Raw genomic sequence first — 17,384 nt, forward strand, 5'->3', positions numbered from 1 at the left:
ACACAAGGAGAAATGGAAAAAAAACATTTTTAAAAGCATGGAGAATAGAGTTGATCATAAATGGGATGCAATCAGCTGCACTCAGGTCAGCACCCCATTATGGATAGAGGAGAAATTGTAGGATGCTTCACCCTTTTTGGCATGTCTCGACTGACCAAAGAAAGACATGTTTTAAAATATCTTGGGCTGAAATTTTACTTTTTTTGGGCTGAATGTCAGTTTAATTGAGTTTCTTGGAGGATTTCTCACCACAAGCTCACTCGCCGCATCCTACCAACACCACTCATTAATCAAGTACCCAGCTTCTGTGGCACCTCTCTTGCCAATTATACATCCACTATACCCACACGCTGTTCCAGAAGAACTTGCCACTCACCAGGTGCCTGCCAAAAGCATCGCTGGCAAATGTGCCATTTTCAAACCTGCAGATGAGGGTTGCACGTCTTCCTCCAGACAGTTTGACATGCAATGTCCCAGTAACAAAAGATCATCCTCCCTCATTCATTCAGCCTCAGCCTCAGCCAGGGCACCAACTTTGCAAAAGTGCCACACTGGCTAAGTAAACAACACATTGCATAAAAAAGGATTTGCCATTTGCTAATCACCTCTGACCAGCATCTGAACTCTAAATACACTCTGCATGCTTTGCAAATGGATGCTGAATTACTCGAAAGTTAAATGTAGCAGCAATTCACAAATGCATGCTTCTGGTATTTACTTTTACAATATCCTAGCATCCAACTGACATGGAGCCTGTGCTTTCAACCATCAAACTGACTCTGACTCTGCCAGGTGATTTCTCCCAGCTATTTTCCAATTGCAGGTATTGTCTACAGAACGGTAAGTGATGGCAATGAACATAGCTCATGGTGGGCACCATCAGCACCAGGTTCTCCCTGGTCTCAAGTCAATCGCACAACCCCAGAGCCTCCATGTCCAGTTTTAACTCTCACTACCCAAAAATCTGTTTCCACCCATTCCCCACCATCTGCAGAGTCACTACATTGCACTTTGCCTCCAATTTTCCTTGCACCCAAGTCCCAACATTGCATCTTACTGATCAATACCCACAATGGTCCTGTACAGTCCCCCTGTGGTGGTCAATGTGGTGTTCGATATCATTCCATTGACACTCATTCCTTTTGTTAGTGTTCATACCTTCCTTGTACATGATTTTTCACCCTCACTGTCCTTGTCCCTAAACTGACAAACGTGTCTGCTTCTACTCCCCACTGAGCTTTGACTGCTTCAACCCCTTTTTGGAAAGGAGCTTCCCTTTGCCACTGCAGCATTCTTGTCACTAAACACACAGACCCAAAAAACTGTATTTGCACCAGACCTCTTGTCCACATTGACGAACAACCCTAAGCATGACTGATCAGATCACTGAAGGCTATCATTGTAACGCCTGACTGATGGTTTGCAATTGCCCTGACTGCAAGAAACAACCTGACAAAAGTGAGTGTTTCCAGACTGTATTTAAACACATCCCCTCACCATGACTGGCCCAAGCAGACAACTGACAGCGGTCAAACCGCTGGACTATGTGCAGACTATATAAGTAACTGTTAGTGCCAGGACACCCTGACTAAGAGCAGCTCTCCCCAGACTGGAATAAAGACTGCACACACCCCGGCCTGCCACAAACTGCTGAAACCTTTTCCCGACATGGCTATTTGCATAAACAAACATGCAATGTGTTTGCCATGCAGGCAACTGGCACATGCTGTCATTGATGTCTCTGTGTACTGTACAGCAAGATGTCCCCACACCCCAAATATTTCTCAACTGAGACACAGCCTGTGCATTTTTACAGTGTTCTGGAAATTTGCATTTGTGAAGAACAGTGATTTACAAGAAAGAAAGGTGATAAAAACATGACTTAGGATTTTGATAGAATAGTGAGCGAGAGAGTCACAACAGACACTGCTGAAGAGAAGAAAGTGATTTTAGCAGGAGATCAGAAAAGGGAGAGTAAGTGAAGCTCAAGATCATACAACATGCCAGAGCTCAACACGAGGTGATAATGGACTAAAGGGTTGGGGGTATTGATCGTCAGTGGTACAAATTATGTACAGAAAGCAAAGAGATTGCTATCAGTTCTCCTAACAATAATTTGAAATAGATTTTGTCTCATCTAGGTCAGTTCCAGAAGCATTTACAATAACTGTTGTGTTAGAAGATATATTGAAAATCTCAAATGTGAATGCCGAATTCATACTTCCAAGTGACAACATTGGGGAAATTATGTAATTCCCAAAAGATGCTCACTAAGGTACTGCACATCAAGCTATTAATAACGTAACAGCCCATGGTGTTGGGATAGTACATTAACGCAACTAGAGACTTGTCTAACCAATTGATTAAGAATGGGGATAAAGGGGGCATTTTCAAGATCGCAAGCTGAAACTAGCAGAGTGCCACAGGGATTAGTGTTTGAGCCACAACTATTTACAATGCATACCAATGACTAGGATGATGCAAGTGAACGCATAACAAGACCATATACCATAAGATATAGGAGCACAATCAGGCCATTAGGCCCATCAAGACTGCTTTGTCATTCTAACATGGCTGATTTGTTTCTCAACCCCATTCTCCTGCTTTATCCCTGTAACCTTGGATCCCCTTACTATGAAGAACCTATCTATCACGGTCTTAAATACACTCAATGACTTCAGCTCCACAGCCTTCTTTGGCGATGAATGCCCAAGATTCACCAACCTCTGGTTGAAGAAATTCCTTCTCATCTCAGTCCTAAAAGGACATCTCTTCACTCTGAGGCTGTGCCCAAGTCATAACCTCTCCATCTAGAGGAAACATCTTCTCCAAATCCACTCTATTCAGGGCCTCTCAGTATTCTGTAAATTTCAGTGAGATTCCATCTCATCCTTCTAAACTCCACCAAAAATAGATCTAGAGTCCTCAACCATTCCTCACATGACAAACCCTTCTACCTGGGATCATTCCTTTAAATCTCCACTGGACCCCCATCAAAGCCAGCACATCCTTCATTAGTTTTATGCAGCCTCAGCAATACACCTCTGCTCTCATTTTCCAGCTCTTGAAATATGTGATAACATTGCATTTGCCTTCCTAACTGCCAAATGAACCTGCATGTTAACTTTGAGAGAATCCTGAACTAAGATTCCCAAGTCCCTTTGTCATCCAGATGTCCAAGGCCTTTTCCCATATAGAAAATAGTCTACACCTTTACTTTTCCTACCAAAGTGCATCGCCTCACACCTTCCCACATTGTATTTCATGTAACATTTCTTTGCCCACTCACCCAGCATGTCCAAGTACATCTACAGCCTCCCTGCTTCCTCAACATGACCCATCCCTCCTCTGATCTTGGTGTCATCTTCAAACTTAGCAACAATGCATTCAATTCCTTTGTCCAGATTGTTAATGTATAATTGTGAATGGTGTCGCTGCAACTGATTCTTGCAGAACTCCAACAGTCACCAGGTACCATCCTGAAAAAGACCCCTTAATACACACTCTCTACTTTCTGCCAGTCAGCCACCCCACTATCCATGCCAGTGTACTTTGCCCCTAACATCATGGGCTCTATCTTATTTGGCAGCCTCTTATGCAGGACCTTATCAAGGCCTCTGTCCTGCTTAGGCCGATTTTGCAGATGAGACAAAACAGGTGGGAAGGCAAGTAGCAAGAATAAAACAAAATCTGCAGAGAAACAGAGACCAATTAATTGACTGGGCTAACGCTTAGCAAACGGATTAGAATGTTTGAAAATGTGAAGCATGCATTTTGGCAGGATGAATGAAAAGAGTTAATATTATTTAAGTAGGGAAATTCCACTCAAAGCTGCAGCAAAGAGGGATCTGGGACTCATCCTAGTGAATCACAAATGCATCCAATTGACTAATGGAGTATTGACCTTTACTTCAAAGAGAATGGAGTATAAAAACAGTAAATCCTTGCTAAAACTGTACAAGGGCCTAGTCAGGCCACAGGTGGGATACTGAAGCAGTTTGGTCCACTTATGTAACGGGACATATAATGGCATTGGAGACAATCTAAGAAAAGATCATTAGGTTGATCCCAAACACAGAAAGATTTTGTTAAGAGGACAAGTTTGAGGAGGTTGGGCTTGTATCCATGGGAGTTTAGAAGAACAGGAGGAGACCTGATTGAAACATTTACATTTCTCAGTGGGTTTGATAGAATAAATGCAGAGAGATGGTTTCTCTTGTGGGAATGTCTAGGGCAAGAGGGTATAATCTCAGAATAAGGGATCACCATTTAAGACAGATAAGAAGGAAATTCTTTTCTTTAAGAGGATGGTGAAAAAACTCCACAAAGATTGTTATCCCATCACCAAGTCACCCTTTATTTACTGTCATACCGATCTAGCTCCCTCAGAGCCAGCTCTCAGAGTGAACAGAATATCTAAGACTCCTGTTTTTAATCTGTCAGTCAGGGCTCCCTGATTGCGGCTGTTAATCTGGTCCACATTCTGAGGTCCACCTGGCTGACCTCATTATTATCACTACAGATGGTGAATCTGTGGAATTTGTTTACTGCAAAGGGCTGTCAAGTTGTTGAGTTGTTGAACATATTCAGGGCTGAGTGGGATTTCTAATCATTGAGAGTTATGGGGATATGGCAGTAAAGTGGTATTGAGGGTCATCAGATCAGCCACAAACTCAGAATGACAGAGTGGACTCAATGGGCCAAATGGCCTACATCTGCTCCTATTTCTGATACTCTTGTGGTAATATAAAAAGAGCACAGCCAAGCATGGAAAGCTAAAATAAACCTCACAGAAACTGGAAGGAAACCTTTTCAGGCTTATGTGATTTTTTACAGTCTAATAGATAGAGGGAAAGCAGAAGGGAACAATGACATTGCAGCAGACAGTGAGGGAAATAATTTGAGTCACTGTGTCATATATATCACTTCAATTCATGCACAGAGGGTTTTGCTAATTATTTTAAGGCAAGCCAATGTTGTGAAGTGGGCTAAGTTGAGCACTGTCATTATTTTTGTAATATTCTGAGCACCATAAACAAGTTGATCTCAGAGAATCAATCTGCAGGTCACCCATAGTAAAATAATGCTGCTTACCTTTGGCACCAAAGCCCATCAAATAACAAATGAAGGGAAAAAGATGCTTACACTTTTAGTGCCTTATTGCATCTCTCATAAATTCCAATATGTCACAGACAGTAACAGATGTGCTTCCTAAACAGATGTTCACAATTAGTGGACTCATGTATAATGTAACACATATAACAAGCAGCTCTAATACTTACAATGGCTGAGTTGTCCTTAAATGTATGACTGGGTAATGTTGGAACGGACACCTCATGCAAAAGAAACTGTAAGCAAACCTGCACAAGACAGATCAAGGTTGCATGTAAATTAAGAGAAACAATTCTGATAGACTAACATTTTGTTAAGCATATCAAAGTGAAATGGCATTAACTTGGGTGTTACTACAATAGAGCAAACTAATTTGGGTTTATGAAATTACTTCAGGTGTGCAGAGCTGGACAACACTGGACCATCAAATGAAACTACTGTAGTATTAATGCCCAAATACATTTGTCAACTTATATTAAAAATTTGACATCTTTGCGCACTTACTTTTTGAGAGACCTGACATACAGATGTCACATATTTTCCACACTTACATTTGTTTCTAATACAAGCTCAAATCGATTGATTTAAACTGAATTTTGACACTGTACATTTGTCACACTTGCAATTGTCATCCTTCACCTTCCACCTTTTCTCCCCATGTCACCTTGTATGTTTAAGTAGACATAAAATAAATATTTGGAGTAATCAATCAGACAAAACAACTGAGAAATTGTGCATTTATTGACTGCCTTTCACCACCGTGAAGTTTCAGGGTGATTTACAGTCAATAAAGTGCTTTCAAAGTATAGTCACAGAATGAAAGCCATTTTGCCTACTCCATAGTTCCTAAACATCGAGATATTAACCAGCTTTCACAGTGATCTTCAGCCAGAAATGCCACTGGGATGATCCATGCTCAACTGGTCCTCAGCATTCCAGATACTAGGCTTCAGCCAATTCAATTCGCTCCACGTGATATCAAGAAATGGTTAGAGTCACTGGATATCGCAAAGGCTATGGGGCCTGATGAGACTCCGGCAACAATACTGAAGACTTGTGCTCCAGAGCTCACTGCTCCACTAGCCAGGCTATTCCAGTACAGTGACAACACTAGTATCTAGTAACTATGCGACAATGTGGAAAATTGCCCACATGTCCAGTATGTAGAAAGCAGCACAAATCCAACCTAGCCAATTACCACCCCTGTCAGTCTACTCCTGATTTTCAGTAAAGTCATGGAAAGTGTCATCTACAGTGCTATTTATAGCTTCTGCTCAGTGACACCCAGTTTGAGTTCCACAAGAACCACTCAGCTCTGACCTCATTACAGCCTTGGTTCAAACATGGACAAAAGAGCTGAATTAAGGGGGTATGGTGAGAGTGACAATAAACATGAGTCTGATATCAAGGATCCCTAGCAAAATGGGTATCATGGGCAAATTCTCCACTGGTTGAAGTTATACCTGGCATATAGGACGATGGTCATGGTTGTGGGAGATCAGTCATCTTAGCTCCAGGACATCTCTGCAGGAGCTCCTCAGGGTAGTGTCCTAGACCCAACCATCTTCAGCTGCTTCATCAAGAAGTTCCTTCAATCATAACGGTCATGGGTTGATGTTCACCGATAACTGCACAATGTTCAGCACCATTTCAAACTCCTCAGATACTGAAGCAGTCAATGTTCAAATGTAACAAAATCTGAAGAATATCCAGGCTTGGGCTGACAAGTGGCAAGCAACATTTGTGCCATCACAAATGCTAGGCTAGGGCTATTACCAATAAGAGTCAATTTAACCTCTGTCCCTTGACCGGCAATGGTGTTATCATCACTGAATCCACCACTATCAAAATCCCAGGAGTTGTCACTGACCAGAAATCAACTGGACTCACCACATAAATGCAGTGGCTATAAGAGCAGGTCAAAGACAAGGAATACTGTGGCAAGTAACTCACCTCCACAAAATCTGTCCACCATCCACAAGGCACAAGTCAGGAGTGTGATGGAACACTCCCCACTTGCCTGCAAGCATGCAGCTCCAACATTGAAGAAGCTTGACCCCATCCAGGGAAAAGAAGCCACTTGAATGGCACTGCATCCACATGCATCCACTCTATCCACCACTGAAGCTCAGTAGTAGCAATGTGTACTACTTACAAGATGCAGAAATTCACCAAAGATCCTCAGACAGCACCTTCTAAACCCACGACCACTTCCACATAGAAGGTCAAGGGCAGCAGACATATAGGAACACCTTCAAGTTCCCCTCCAAGCAACTTACCACCCTGACTTGGATATATATTGCTATTCCTTCACTGCTGCTGGGTCAAAATCCTGGAGCTTCCTCCCTAATGGCATTGTGGGTCAACCCACAGCAGGTAGACTGCAAGAAGGTAGCTCACTACCACCTTCTCAAGGGCAACTAGGGATGGGCAATAAATACTGGCCAGCCAGAAATGCCCACATCCCACAAGTGAATAAAAAAGATAGGTAATTGGTTTTATGATTCCAGTTCAGGAACAAAAATTGATCAAGACATGAGGAGATTTACCCTGCTCTTCTTAGAATAAATACCATCAAATCTCTTATCGCATCTGAGGGAGAAGACAGGGTCTTAGTTTAAAGTCTCATCAAAAGACAGCATCTCACTACAGCAGTTCTGCATTGGCATATCATTCTAAACTTATTGCACAGGCTGAAACTTGAACCTACTCAGAGGTGAAGGTGCTACCAGACAGACATTGAGAAAACTCAGTAAATACAGTAAGCCTTACAAAACGAAGGATAAATTAGACTCAATGACACAAGAACTAAAAGCGGGACTACACCATTTAGCTCCTCATTCATACTTGCTATACGGTTATGTTATGGTTGATTTGAAACTACCATCAACTCTGCTTTCCTGTTTGACCTCCATACCATAGTAACCAATATTTGGGCCTTCAGTCAAACCTGATTATATATTCCTGGTTTAGAGACCAGCCATACATTACTCTGTGGAGGCACGTAAGCCCCTGGCTTGATTGACAGGTCTTGTTGGCTGATCTCTACTATCAATTTAACCTTGTGTAAGCAAACATGGTGAAGAGTTTTCAAGTGCCTGCAGTTTCATCATCATCATCATCCCTACAAGTGTGGCAACAGGCCCTTTGGCCCAACAAACCCACACCACCACTCAGACTCATCCCCGTATAACCCCCCTAATCTACACATCCCTGAATACTGCGGGCATTTTAGCATGGTCAATCCACCTACCCTGCATATCTTTGGACTGTGAGAGGAAACCGGAACACCCGGTGGAAACCCACGTAGACAGGGAGAGAATGTGCAAACTCCACACAGACAGTTACCCGAGGGTGGAATTGAACCCGGGTCCCTGGTGCTGTGAGGTAGCAGTGCTGTCCACTGAGCCACCATGCCGACCTACCACTGAGCCACCATGCCGACCTACCACTGTGCCACCGTGCCGACCCAGCGAGAAGCATACCCCTAGACCACCAGGCCACACACGTTTCAGCAATTAAAACTTTAAAGGGTCCAGATAATTGACTTTTTTTAACCCTTTAATAGAAAGACTTCCTCCAAAAAGAGTAGAAAGTTTACTAATCATTGCTCCTTCTAAAAATTTGTTTTTTTTTTAAAAATCACATCCAATAGTCACAATAGGATTCATTGCTTCTATATAGTGGATAGTGGATGAACAGGCATATAAGTGTCACAGATTAACATGGGACATGAGAGGCCACATTGTATATTTAGAGGCATGAAATGGCATGAATGGGGCCTGGGGAGTAAGGGGTTTTGAGAAACGAGGAAGTCCAACTGCAGTGAGGGAACCAGTTAATTATCTTATGAAATATGTATAGAAGGAACCAAGTTCCTTTGAAAAGGAAATTGTTGTGAAAAGTAATAATAAGCTGCTTAAAGTCGCTCCTGGAAAAAAGAATTTCACTTGTGCACCAAATCAATGCCAGAAAATGTACGACATCTTCAAAAAAAAACAAATTAACATCAGCAAAGGCAAAGTGCTATTTCTTACCAGCACAATGTTTAAAAGGCATGCACTCATGATCAATAATAGTTCACAGTAACAATAATGATAAGTTAATGACAAGGTTAATGATAAGTGACATATTCAAATATCATCACTATACTGCAATATATACCTCATGTGATGATGTACATATTAAGTTACACAGGTACTGGTGGAGATGAAAATGTGTGATCATTGAGAATAGCAAAAGATGGCATGATAAAAGAGAGTGGCACTTGAGATCATGTGAACCTTATAAGTGAACTTAGAGCATACAGTATGGACTGATAGTCAAGGCTATACATAAAACTCAATCTGAGAGAAGGAATGTAGCAAAGTGCTCATTTAAGCAATACTACAATGAAAATTTGTTTTCTGAGCGATCCATAATTCATTTACCAAGCTCTACTGTATAAAGAGATAAAGGTACACAGATTAAATATGATGTATATTAACCATTCCAATAACACACAGAGAAGTGCCTACTATTAGTCAAATACCTGAAAACATCTCCACCACTGAATCTAAACAGGGAATAATGCATCTGAAGCAATTTAGATAAACTGTTTTGGATGCACTAGTTATTATGCTGGCTTATTTTAAATAAAAAGATTATCTGTTTTAAATCAAAGGAAAATATTCACACTGAAATCAAATCTCACTTTGCACTTTACATTGTTTTAAATGATAATACTGTACTGTGGACAATTAACAAACCACCACTTGGAGAATTCCAATACTTCATACAATAAAATGATCTCAATCACCATACTATCCACATTCAAATGGAAAGGCAAAAAATATTGTTGAAACTGCAGGACAGTTTAATATTTTGGATTTATATTGCCTGGAAGAAATTTTGCACCGTACTGTTGCCTTCAGAAATAATGGAAACGTAGAGATCAAAGTGGATAATATACACATTGTGGTTTTCATTTTCCGAGTAAAGTATCTGTCCAGATAGTATTAATGTCAGAAATTTTACTCTGCAGTCTGACATGTACAAAAGCTCCCTTAATGCTTATAACCCAAATCCAGAACCACCCAGGTTATAAGTAAATTATTGGCTAGAATACTGACACAGTGTCATAAATATGTTATTTTTTAAAAAAAATATCCCAAAAGAGTGCTTTTTATTCCGTGCTCTATAATGGCAGGTGAGCATGCATGACAACACATGCAAGGCCATAGTAACAAGTGAACATTACTATTGATTTGTGTTACAACTCCTTTGAACATGCTATAACCAAACAGCAAGATGGTAAAATAGTCTCCTGCCTACAGCAGGAAACATTCCTTACAACACTGATTGATAGGGAAATGTAGAAAATAGGTGGAGTAGGCCATTCAGCGCTTCAAACCTGCTATCATTCATGTGATCACGGCTGATCATCAAGCTCAGTACGCTGTTCCTGCTTTTCCCCAATATTCTTTAGCCATAAGTGCTATATCCAACACCTCCTTAAAATCATAGTGTTTTGTCTTTGACTGAATTATGTGGTAGCAAATTCCACGGGCTCCCCATTCTCTGGGTAAAGAAATTTCTCATCTCAATCTTAAACAGCCAACATCATTTCCTTAAATTGTGATCCTTGGTTCTGGACTCTCTAGTCATCAGGAATATCCTTCTAGCATTTACCATGTCTAGTCCTGTTATAATTTTATAGGCTTCTATGAGAACCTCTCACATTCTAAATTCCAGAGAATATAGTCCTAACTGATCCAGTCTCTTTACATGTGTCAGTCCTGCCATCCCAGGATCAGTCTGGTAAACCTTCATTGTACTTTCTCCATGAACAAAACATTCTACCTCAGATAAGGAGACCAAAACTGCACACAATACTCTGGGTGTGACCTCACCATGGCCTCACACAATTGCAGCAGTCATCCCTGCTCCTGTAAATAAATCCTCTCACAATGAAGACCAACATATCGCTTGCCTTCTTCATCTGCTGCTCCTGCATGCTTACTTTCAGGGTCTGGTGTACAAAGACACCTATGTCTCATTGCACCTCCCTGGTTCCCAAACCATTCAGCTAATAATCTATGTTTCTGTTAAAGTGGATAACCACACATTCATCCAAATTTTACTTCATCTGACTTACATTGGCCCAGTCATTCAGCACAAATCACACTAAAGCATCTTTCCACCCTCTCACAGCTTGGCATCATCTGTGAACCTAGAAATATTGCATTTAGTTCCCTCACATATATCTTTATATTAATGATTTAGATCATGAAAAACTGGGGTCTCAGCTGGGATCCCTGTGGCAGCCAACTAGTCACTGCCTGCCACTCATAAAAATACCGATTTATGCATGGTCTCTGTTCCCTCTCTGTTAAACAGTTCTCTCTCCACATTATACATTATCCCCAATCCCACCTGCTTTAATTTTACACGCTAATTTCTTACATGGGCCTTTACTGAACACGTTCTGAAATTCCAAGTAAATCACATTCACTGGTTCTCCTTTATATGCTCAAACAATTCCAGTAGAATTGTCAAGCTTGATTTCCCTTCTTTAAATCCAAAGCGACACTGATCAATTCTGTCACTGTTTCCCAAGTGCTCTGCTATTAAAATCTTTCCTAACAGACTCTAGCATTTTCCCCACTATTTTTCAGGCTGGTGGATAATTCTTGTTTTCTCTCTACCTCCTTTTTTCAAGAGCAGAGTAATGTCAGCTACTTTACAATGCATAGCGACTGTTCCAGAGTTTACAGAATCTTGGAAGATGACCACCAATGCAGCCACTATTTCTACAGCCCCTTCCTCAAATAACCTGGGGTGTAAATTATGAAGCCCTGCCGAAATACTGTCCTGCAATACCATTGATTTCCCTTCCTGCTATTAATTGCCTTCAGTTTCTCCCTCTCAATAGATGCTGTGTTCCTCAACGTTTTTGGGAGGTGATTTATGCCTTCCTTTGTGAAGACAGAGCCAAATTATATATTTGAATGGTCTGCCATCTTTCTGTTCCCCCTTTCAAACTTCCACTGTTTCTGATTATGAGAGACGTACATTTGCCCTCACGTACCTATAGAAGCTTTAACAATCAGTTTGAAAGCTGCTCAGAAGCTTACTCTTCTACTCTACTTTCTCTGTCTTCATCAATCCTTTGAGTTGTTCCGAGAGGAACCAGGAAGCCGAACATTAAGTTGCAGGAGTTTCATGATGGGGATGTTTTCAGGCAGTAAGATTAGGCTAAGCTGTTTCCCAGTTCAAAACGACCAATGATGTCATCATTTTCATGTAATCAGATGCTTCATGACGGTCCACCATGCTTACACAGATATGCAATACTCTGTCCTTTGCTAAAATCTGAACTGTTCCTAATATTCAGGTCTGCTGCTTTTTTTGTTCAAATTGTACGCCCCTTCCTTGGATCTAGTCCTATCTCTATTTTCTAGTGTTCAACATGGATTTCCTACTTTTTGTACTAGAAAGGAATAAAGAATTTTGTGGTTCCTCCATGTGATCTTTAAATGTTGCCATTGGCTGGCCACTATCATCTTTTTAGGGAGCTTTCCCCAATTTAGTTATAGCCACAACTTAGCATTAATCAATATTACCTCAGCTGGAATCATAAAGTGATATAAAAGGAAATTCATAACAAAAAAAAGCCAAACTAAAAAGTAAAAATCTTAAGATCTTCAAGAACAGACATTCTTACAACTCAGAGAGAAGGTGGTTGAGAGGTGACTTAATTGAAACACTTAAAATAATCAGAGGGTTAGACAGGGTGGATAGGGAGAGCCTTTTTCCTAGGATGGTGACGGCGAGCACGAGGGGGCATAGCTTTAAATTGAGGGGTGAAAGATATAGGACAGATGTCAGAGGTAGTTTCTTTACTCAGAGAGTAGTAAGGGAATGGAACGCTTTGCCTGCAACGGTAGTAGATTCGCCAACTTTAGGTACATGTAAGTCGTCATTGGATAAGCATATGGACGTACATGGAATAGTGTAGGTTAGATGGGCTTGAGATCGGTATGACAGGTCGGCGCAACATCGAGGGCCGAACGGCCTGTATACTGTGCTGTAATGTTCTATGTTCAGTTAACAGGAACACATAAATGCATATAATGTGAAGTGTAAATTGCATGTGGGTGTCAGAATGTGCGAAGATCTTTAAGAGTAAAGTCTTTGAGGACAGCGGGAGACTGGCAATAAGCAGAAACCATTATTTGTGGAGAGACTCAAATATTTAATTATATGTTTTGTAATATAAGGGGAACCAGCCAGACAGTCCAAATTAAACAACTGACTTTCACAACAGAAGAAAAAGCCCACAGACAAAATCAAAGAAATGGCAACTAATACAACTGGATTCACTGCTGGGAAGAGCTCCTAATCACAGAAAACAAAAACCAGAGCCCAAAGAATAGAGTACTCATACATCGCCTCCAACGCAAATTGCTCATAGTTGAATAGAATTGTCGTTAGGATACAGTTTGCAGGTAAGTTCATATCATGTGCTTTAAAGTTTATTTCCGCTTGCAGGTGCAGATGTAAGGATATTGGCTGCGATGTGTCAACAATCGAATCCAGGAAGGCTCCTGCCTATTCTATCTGACCTGGAGGGTTTGCATGCAGTTACACGCAATGAGCTGAAAATAATGCGGGAGTGAAGAATACAGAAAACCGACGGGAGGGCGGGATGGGGGAAGAAGTGCATTTACAGAGCACCTTTCACCTCCTCTTAAAAAAAGCCACCGGTAGTTAGTGAAGTAATTCTGAATGACTTTTGCAAATGTAAGAAAAAACTTAAACTCTTAAATCCAATCTGCTATTGATCAAACTTGGAAACAAAAGCTGTATCTCTGGTCGTGTTTGTTGGTGCTGGTGGGGGCGGGGGGTGTGTTAATGTTTGTCGGAATGAACCTTGGGCACGTCAAAAGGATTTCTCCGGTCACGGATCGGTGGGGTGATTTAGGTGGGGGACACATCCCCGACTTTTCTGAACGAAAAGAAGGGACTGTGGATGCTGGAAATCAGGAACAAAATCAGAAATTGCTGGAAAAACTCAGCATCTGTGGAGAGAGATCGGAGTTAACCTTCTTTCCTTCCCCAACCCCCACCCCCCAAATCAGGTTCTGATTTTGTTCCTGACTCTTCTGATGTTAATTTGGGAGCAAAATTCGCTTGACTTAGCAAATAAAACAAAATGGGGGCATTGATAAACCAAGCATACTTTTAACCTGAAACTTTGTTCAGGCTTTTCGTTTGCAATAATGACCCGTGAGGAAGTGGGAGATAGTTAGCCAGGAGTTAAGCCGACTTACCAGGGAAAGGAAAGCGCAGCAGAGTAAAAAGCACCAGACGCCCCTCCTACCGACTTTCCCGCACATTCTGTGAAAAAACTCGTCATTCCCAGGTACGCTTACTCACGGGAGTGAGCTGCTCCCCAGGCTCTGACACAGGGCTATGGCCGCTACGCGAGCCAGCCACTGCACTCCGCTCACATTCCGGCAGCACCTTCAGCCGCCTCCCGAGCACCTACACGGGCGCATGCGTCTCCATCGTGCGGCACGGAAAGGATTCAAGTTTGGAGACACTGCGGCCGGATACAGTGACAGGGCAAGCCTAGATCAGAGAGAGTCACAAAACGTGCACTGACCACGAACAGTGGCAGGGCAACTGTAGACCAGGGAGAGTGACTGGACGGGAACTGACACTTTTAGTTTTAAGAGTGAAGGAAACAAAAGAAAAGGTAACAGTAGGCTTTTGTGCTCCTGAGATGCTGCTGGGCCTGCTGTGTTCATCCAGCCTCACATTTTGTTATCTTGGAATTCTCCAGCATCTGCAGTTCCCATTATCTCTAACAGTAGGCCAGTTAGCTTAAAATCTGTTATTGCCGAAATCTCTTAGAGTCTGTTTTCCGTAGAATTCCTGCAGTGGGGAAACAGGCCATCCAGCCCAACTATTCCACACATAATCTCCAGGAAGCATCCCACCCAGACTCACCGTCCAGCCCTGTCCCTGCATTTCCCAGGGCCAATCCACCCAACCTGTACATCTTTAGACTTTGTAAGGAAACCCATACACACACAGGGAGAAAGCACAAACGCTACACACAGTCACCTGTGGCTGGAACTGAACCCAGAATTCATGGTACTGTAAGGTAGCACCTCTCATACAAAGGCTGTAATAGCAAAAGCATTTAGAAATGTATCACATGATCAAGCAAAGTCAGCCTTGCTCCCCGTGGGGGAATCATACCTTAAAAATCCACCAGAATTCTTTGAGGCGGTAACAAGTAGGATTGATAAAGGAGAATAAGGGATGTAATATATTTGGATTTTCAGAAAATGTTTGATGAGGTCACATATTAGGTTTCTTCATAAGATAAGAGACCGTGCTGTTGGAGTTAGTATATTTGCATTAATAGATGAGTAATTAACTAACAGAACTAGAAAAGATGAGGGACCAGTGCTGGGATCTCAGCTATTTATTACCTATACAAACACCATACATGAAGAGACAACAACTGATGTATCAAAATCAAGAATCTTGAAATTGACTGGTCACCAGTGTTAATGCTACAAGCAATATCCTCTATAATAGTATAGTCCTATCGAGTAACTGGATCCAGACAGGCACCCATACTGGCTGATGATTATGGGTCAATTCACAAGCCCCTGCACACCGATACAACTGGAAAGGATTAAGTTGGAGAGAATGATATGAAACTGAGCACCCACAGAAGAGAAAAAAATGCTGGGTGCCTTTTCAGGACAGAACAGGTGATACTGAGATGAAAAGAGAGGCCAATAAACCTGTGTGTTTTAACTGATTCAAATATTTTCAGGCCAACTGCTCGAAGCCCTTGGAAAAATCAACAAGATTTTTTAAGGCACTCGCATCCAGTGCAGGTAATGGAAGTCAGTCAGAGAGCCACAGATCTGACTGCTGCTGTGAATCCCTGTAAGTGTTTTCACCCAGTGGGTGGTGGGAATCTAGATTGCACTGCCTGGGAGGGTAGCTGAGGCAGGAAACATCACAGAATTTAAAACGTACTTCAAATAGCATATGAAATATTATAACATTCAAGGCTATGGACCAAGTACTGTGTAGATGTAGATGTAGATTTGGAGGAGTTTTAGTAATCATCAGTGCAACTCGATATGGTGAAGGGCCCAAGAGATCAAATAAAGCAAAACAAATCCCTGAGGGTTACCAGGATTTTGTATCCAACAGAAGAGTGTCCTCAATTCTCCAGGGTGAGGCGAGCAAGTATACAGTGATACAAACATTTGTGAATTAACATCAAAATTGAGAGATTTTGATGAGAATTGCTGTCGCACACACTAGCCAAGACTTGACCAGTGTCCCCAGTATCACAGTGTCATAGAATCGTACAGCGTAGAAAAGGCCCTTCACCATATCGAGTTGCACTGATGATTACTAAAACTCCTCCAAATCTACATCTACATCTACACAGTACTTGGTCCATAGCCTTGAATGTTATAATATTTCATATGCTATTTGAAGTACGTTTTAAATTCTGTGATGTTTCCTGCCTCAGCTACCCTCCCAGGCAGTGCAATCTAGATTCCCACCACCCACTGGGTGAAAACACTTGCCCTCAAATTCCGTCTAAATCTCCTGACTTTAAATTTAAAAGTATGCCCCCTTCTTCTTGACCATTCAACTAAGGGGAGCAGCTGCTTTGTCATGCCCCCCCCCCCCATGACCTTACACACCTCTATGAGGCCCCCCTATACCTTCCCTGCTCTTAAAAAACAAACTTATTCAGCCTCTCTTTGTAGCTGAAATGCTCTATCCCTGGCAACTTCCTAGTGAATCTCCTTTGCCTAAACTCTAGTGCAATCACATTCTTCCTACAGTTTGGTGATCAGAACTGCAGAGATATTCTGTACAACCTGTACAGCTCCCTGCTCTTAAAATCTATGCCATGACTGACAAAGGCATGTGTCTTATATTCCTTCATAACTACCCTACTCCCCTGTCCTGCCACCACATCCTATGGTGGGATGCAAACCTGCGTCCCCAGAAAAATAGCTGCAGGATTAATAATCTGATGATAATATCACTTTACCATCACCTCCACTAATGCATAGAATAGTGTGCTATGATGGTCACGACTTCAAGAATAGCCATTAAAACACCCCTACACTGCAGATAAAGGAATGAAAAAGGCAGTCTTTCATTATGAATGCTACCAAACAGCCTCTGTAAAAAGGAACAAGGACAAAAGAATTTCAATCACCCTGCAAAAG

At 41.7% G+C, this 17,384-nt stretch overlaps 1 protein-coding gene across 1 annotated transcript in view; it reads right to left on the bottom strand.

Moving 5' to 3' along the window:
* Nucleotides 1–16,527, bottom strand: part of LOC132205997 (uncharacterized) — a 35,609-nt gene extending 19,082 nt beyond the window's left edge. Inside the window, exons 1-3 of the mRNA XM_059647792.1 lie at nt 16,468–16,527; nt 14,533–14,640; nt 5,283–5,360 (exon numbers count right to left, since the gene is read on the bottom strand). Coding sequence (XP_059503775.1) covers nt 5,283–5,360; nt 14,533–14,640; nt 16,468–16,527 — 246 coding nt within the window. The remainder of the gene's footprint in view (nt 1–5,282; nt 5,361–14,532; nt 14,641–16,467) is intronic.
* Nucleotides 16,528–17,384: the final 857 nt, after the last annotated feature.

The sequence above is a fragment of the Stegostoma tigrinum genome, chromosome 1 (assembly GCF_030684315.1).
Source record: "Stegostoma tigrinum isolate sSteTig4 chromosome 1, sSteTig4.hap1, whole genome shotgun sequence".
Taxonomy (NCBI): Eukaryota; Metazoa; Chordata; class Chondrichthyes; order Orectolobiformes; family Stegostomatidae; genus Stegostoma; species Stegostoma tigrinum.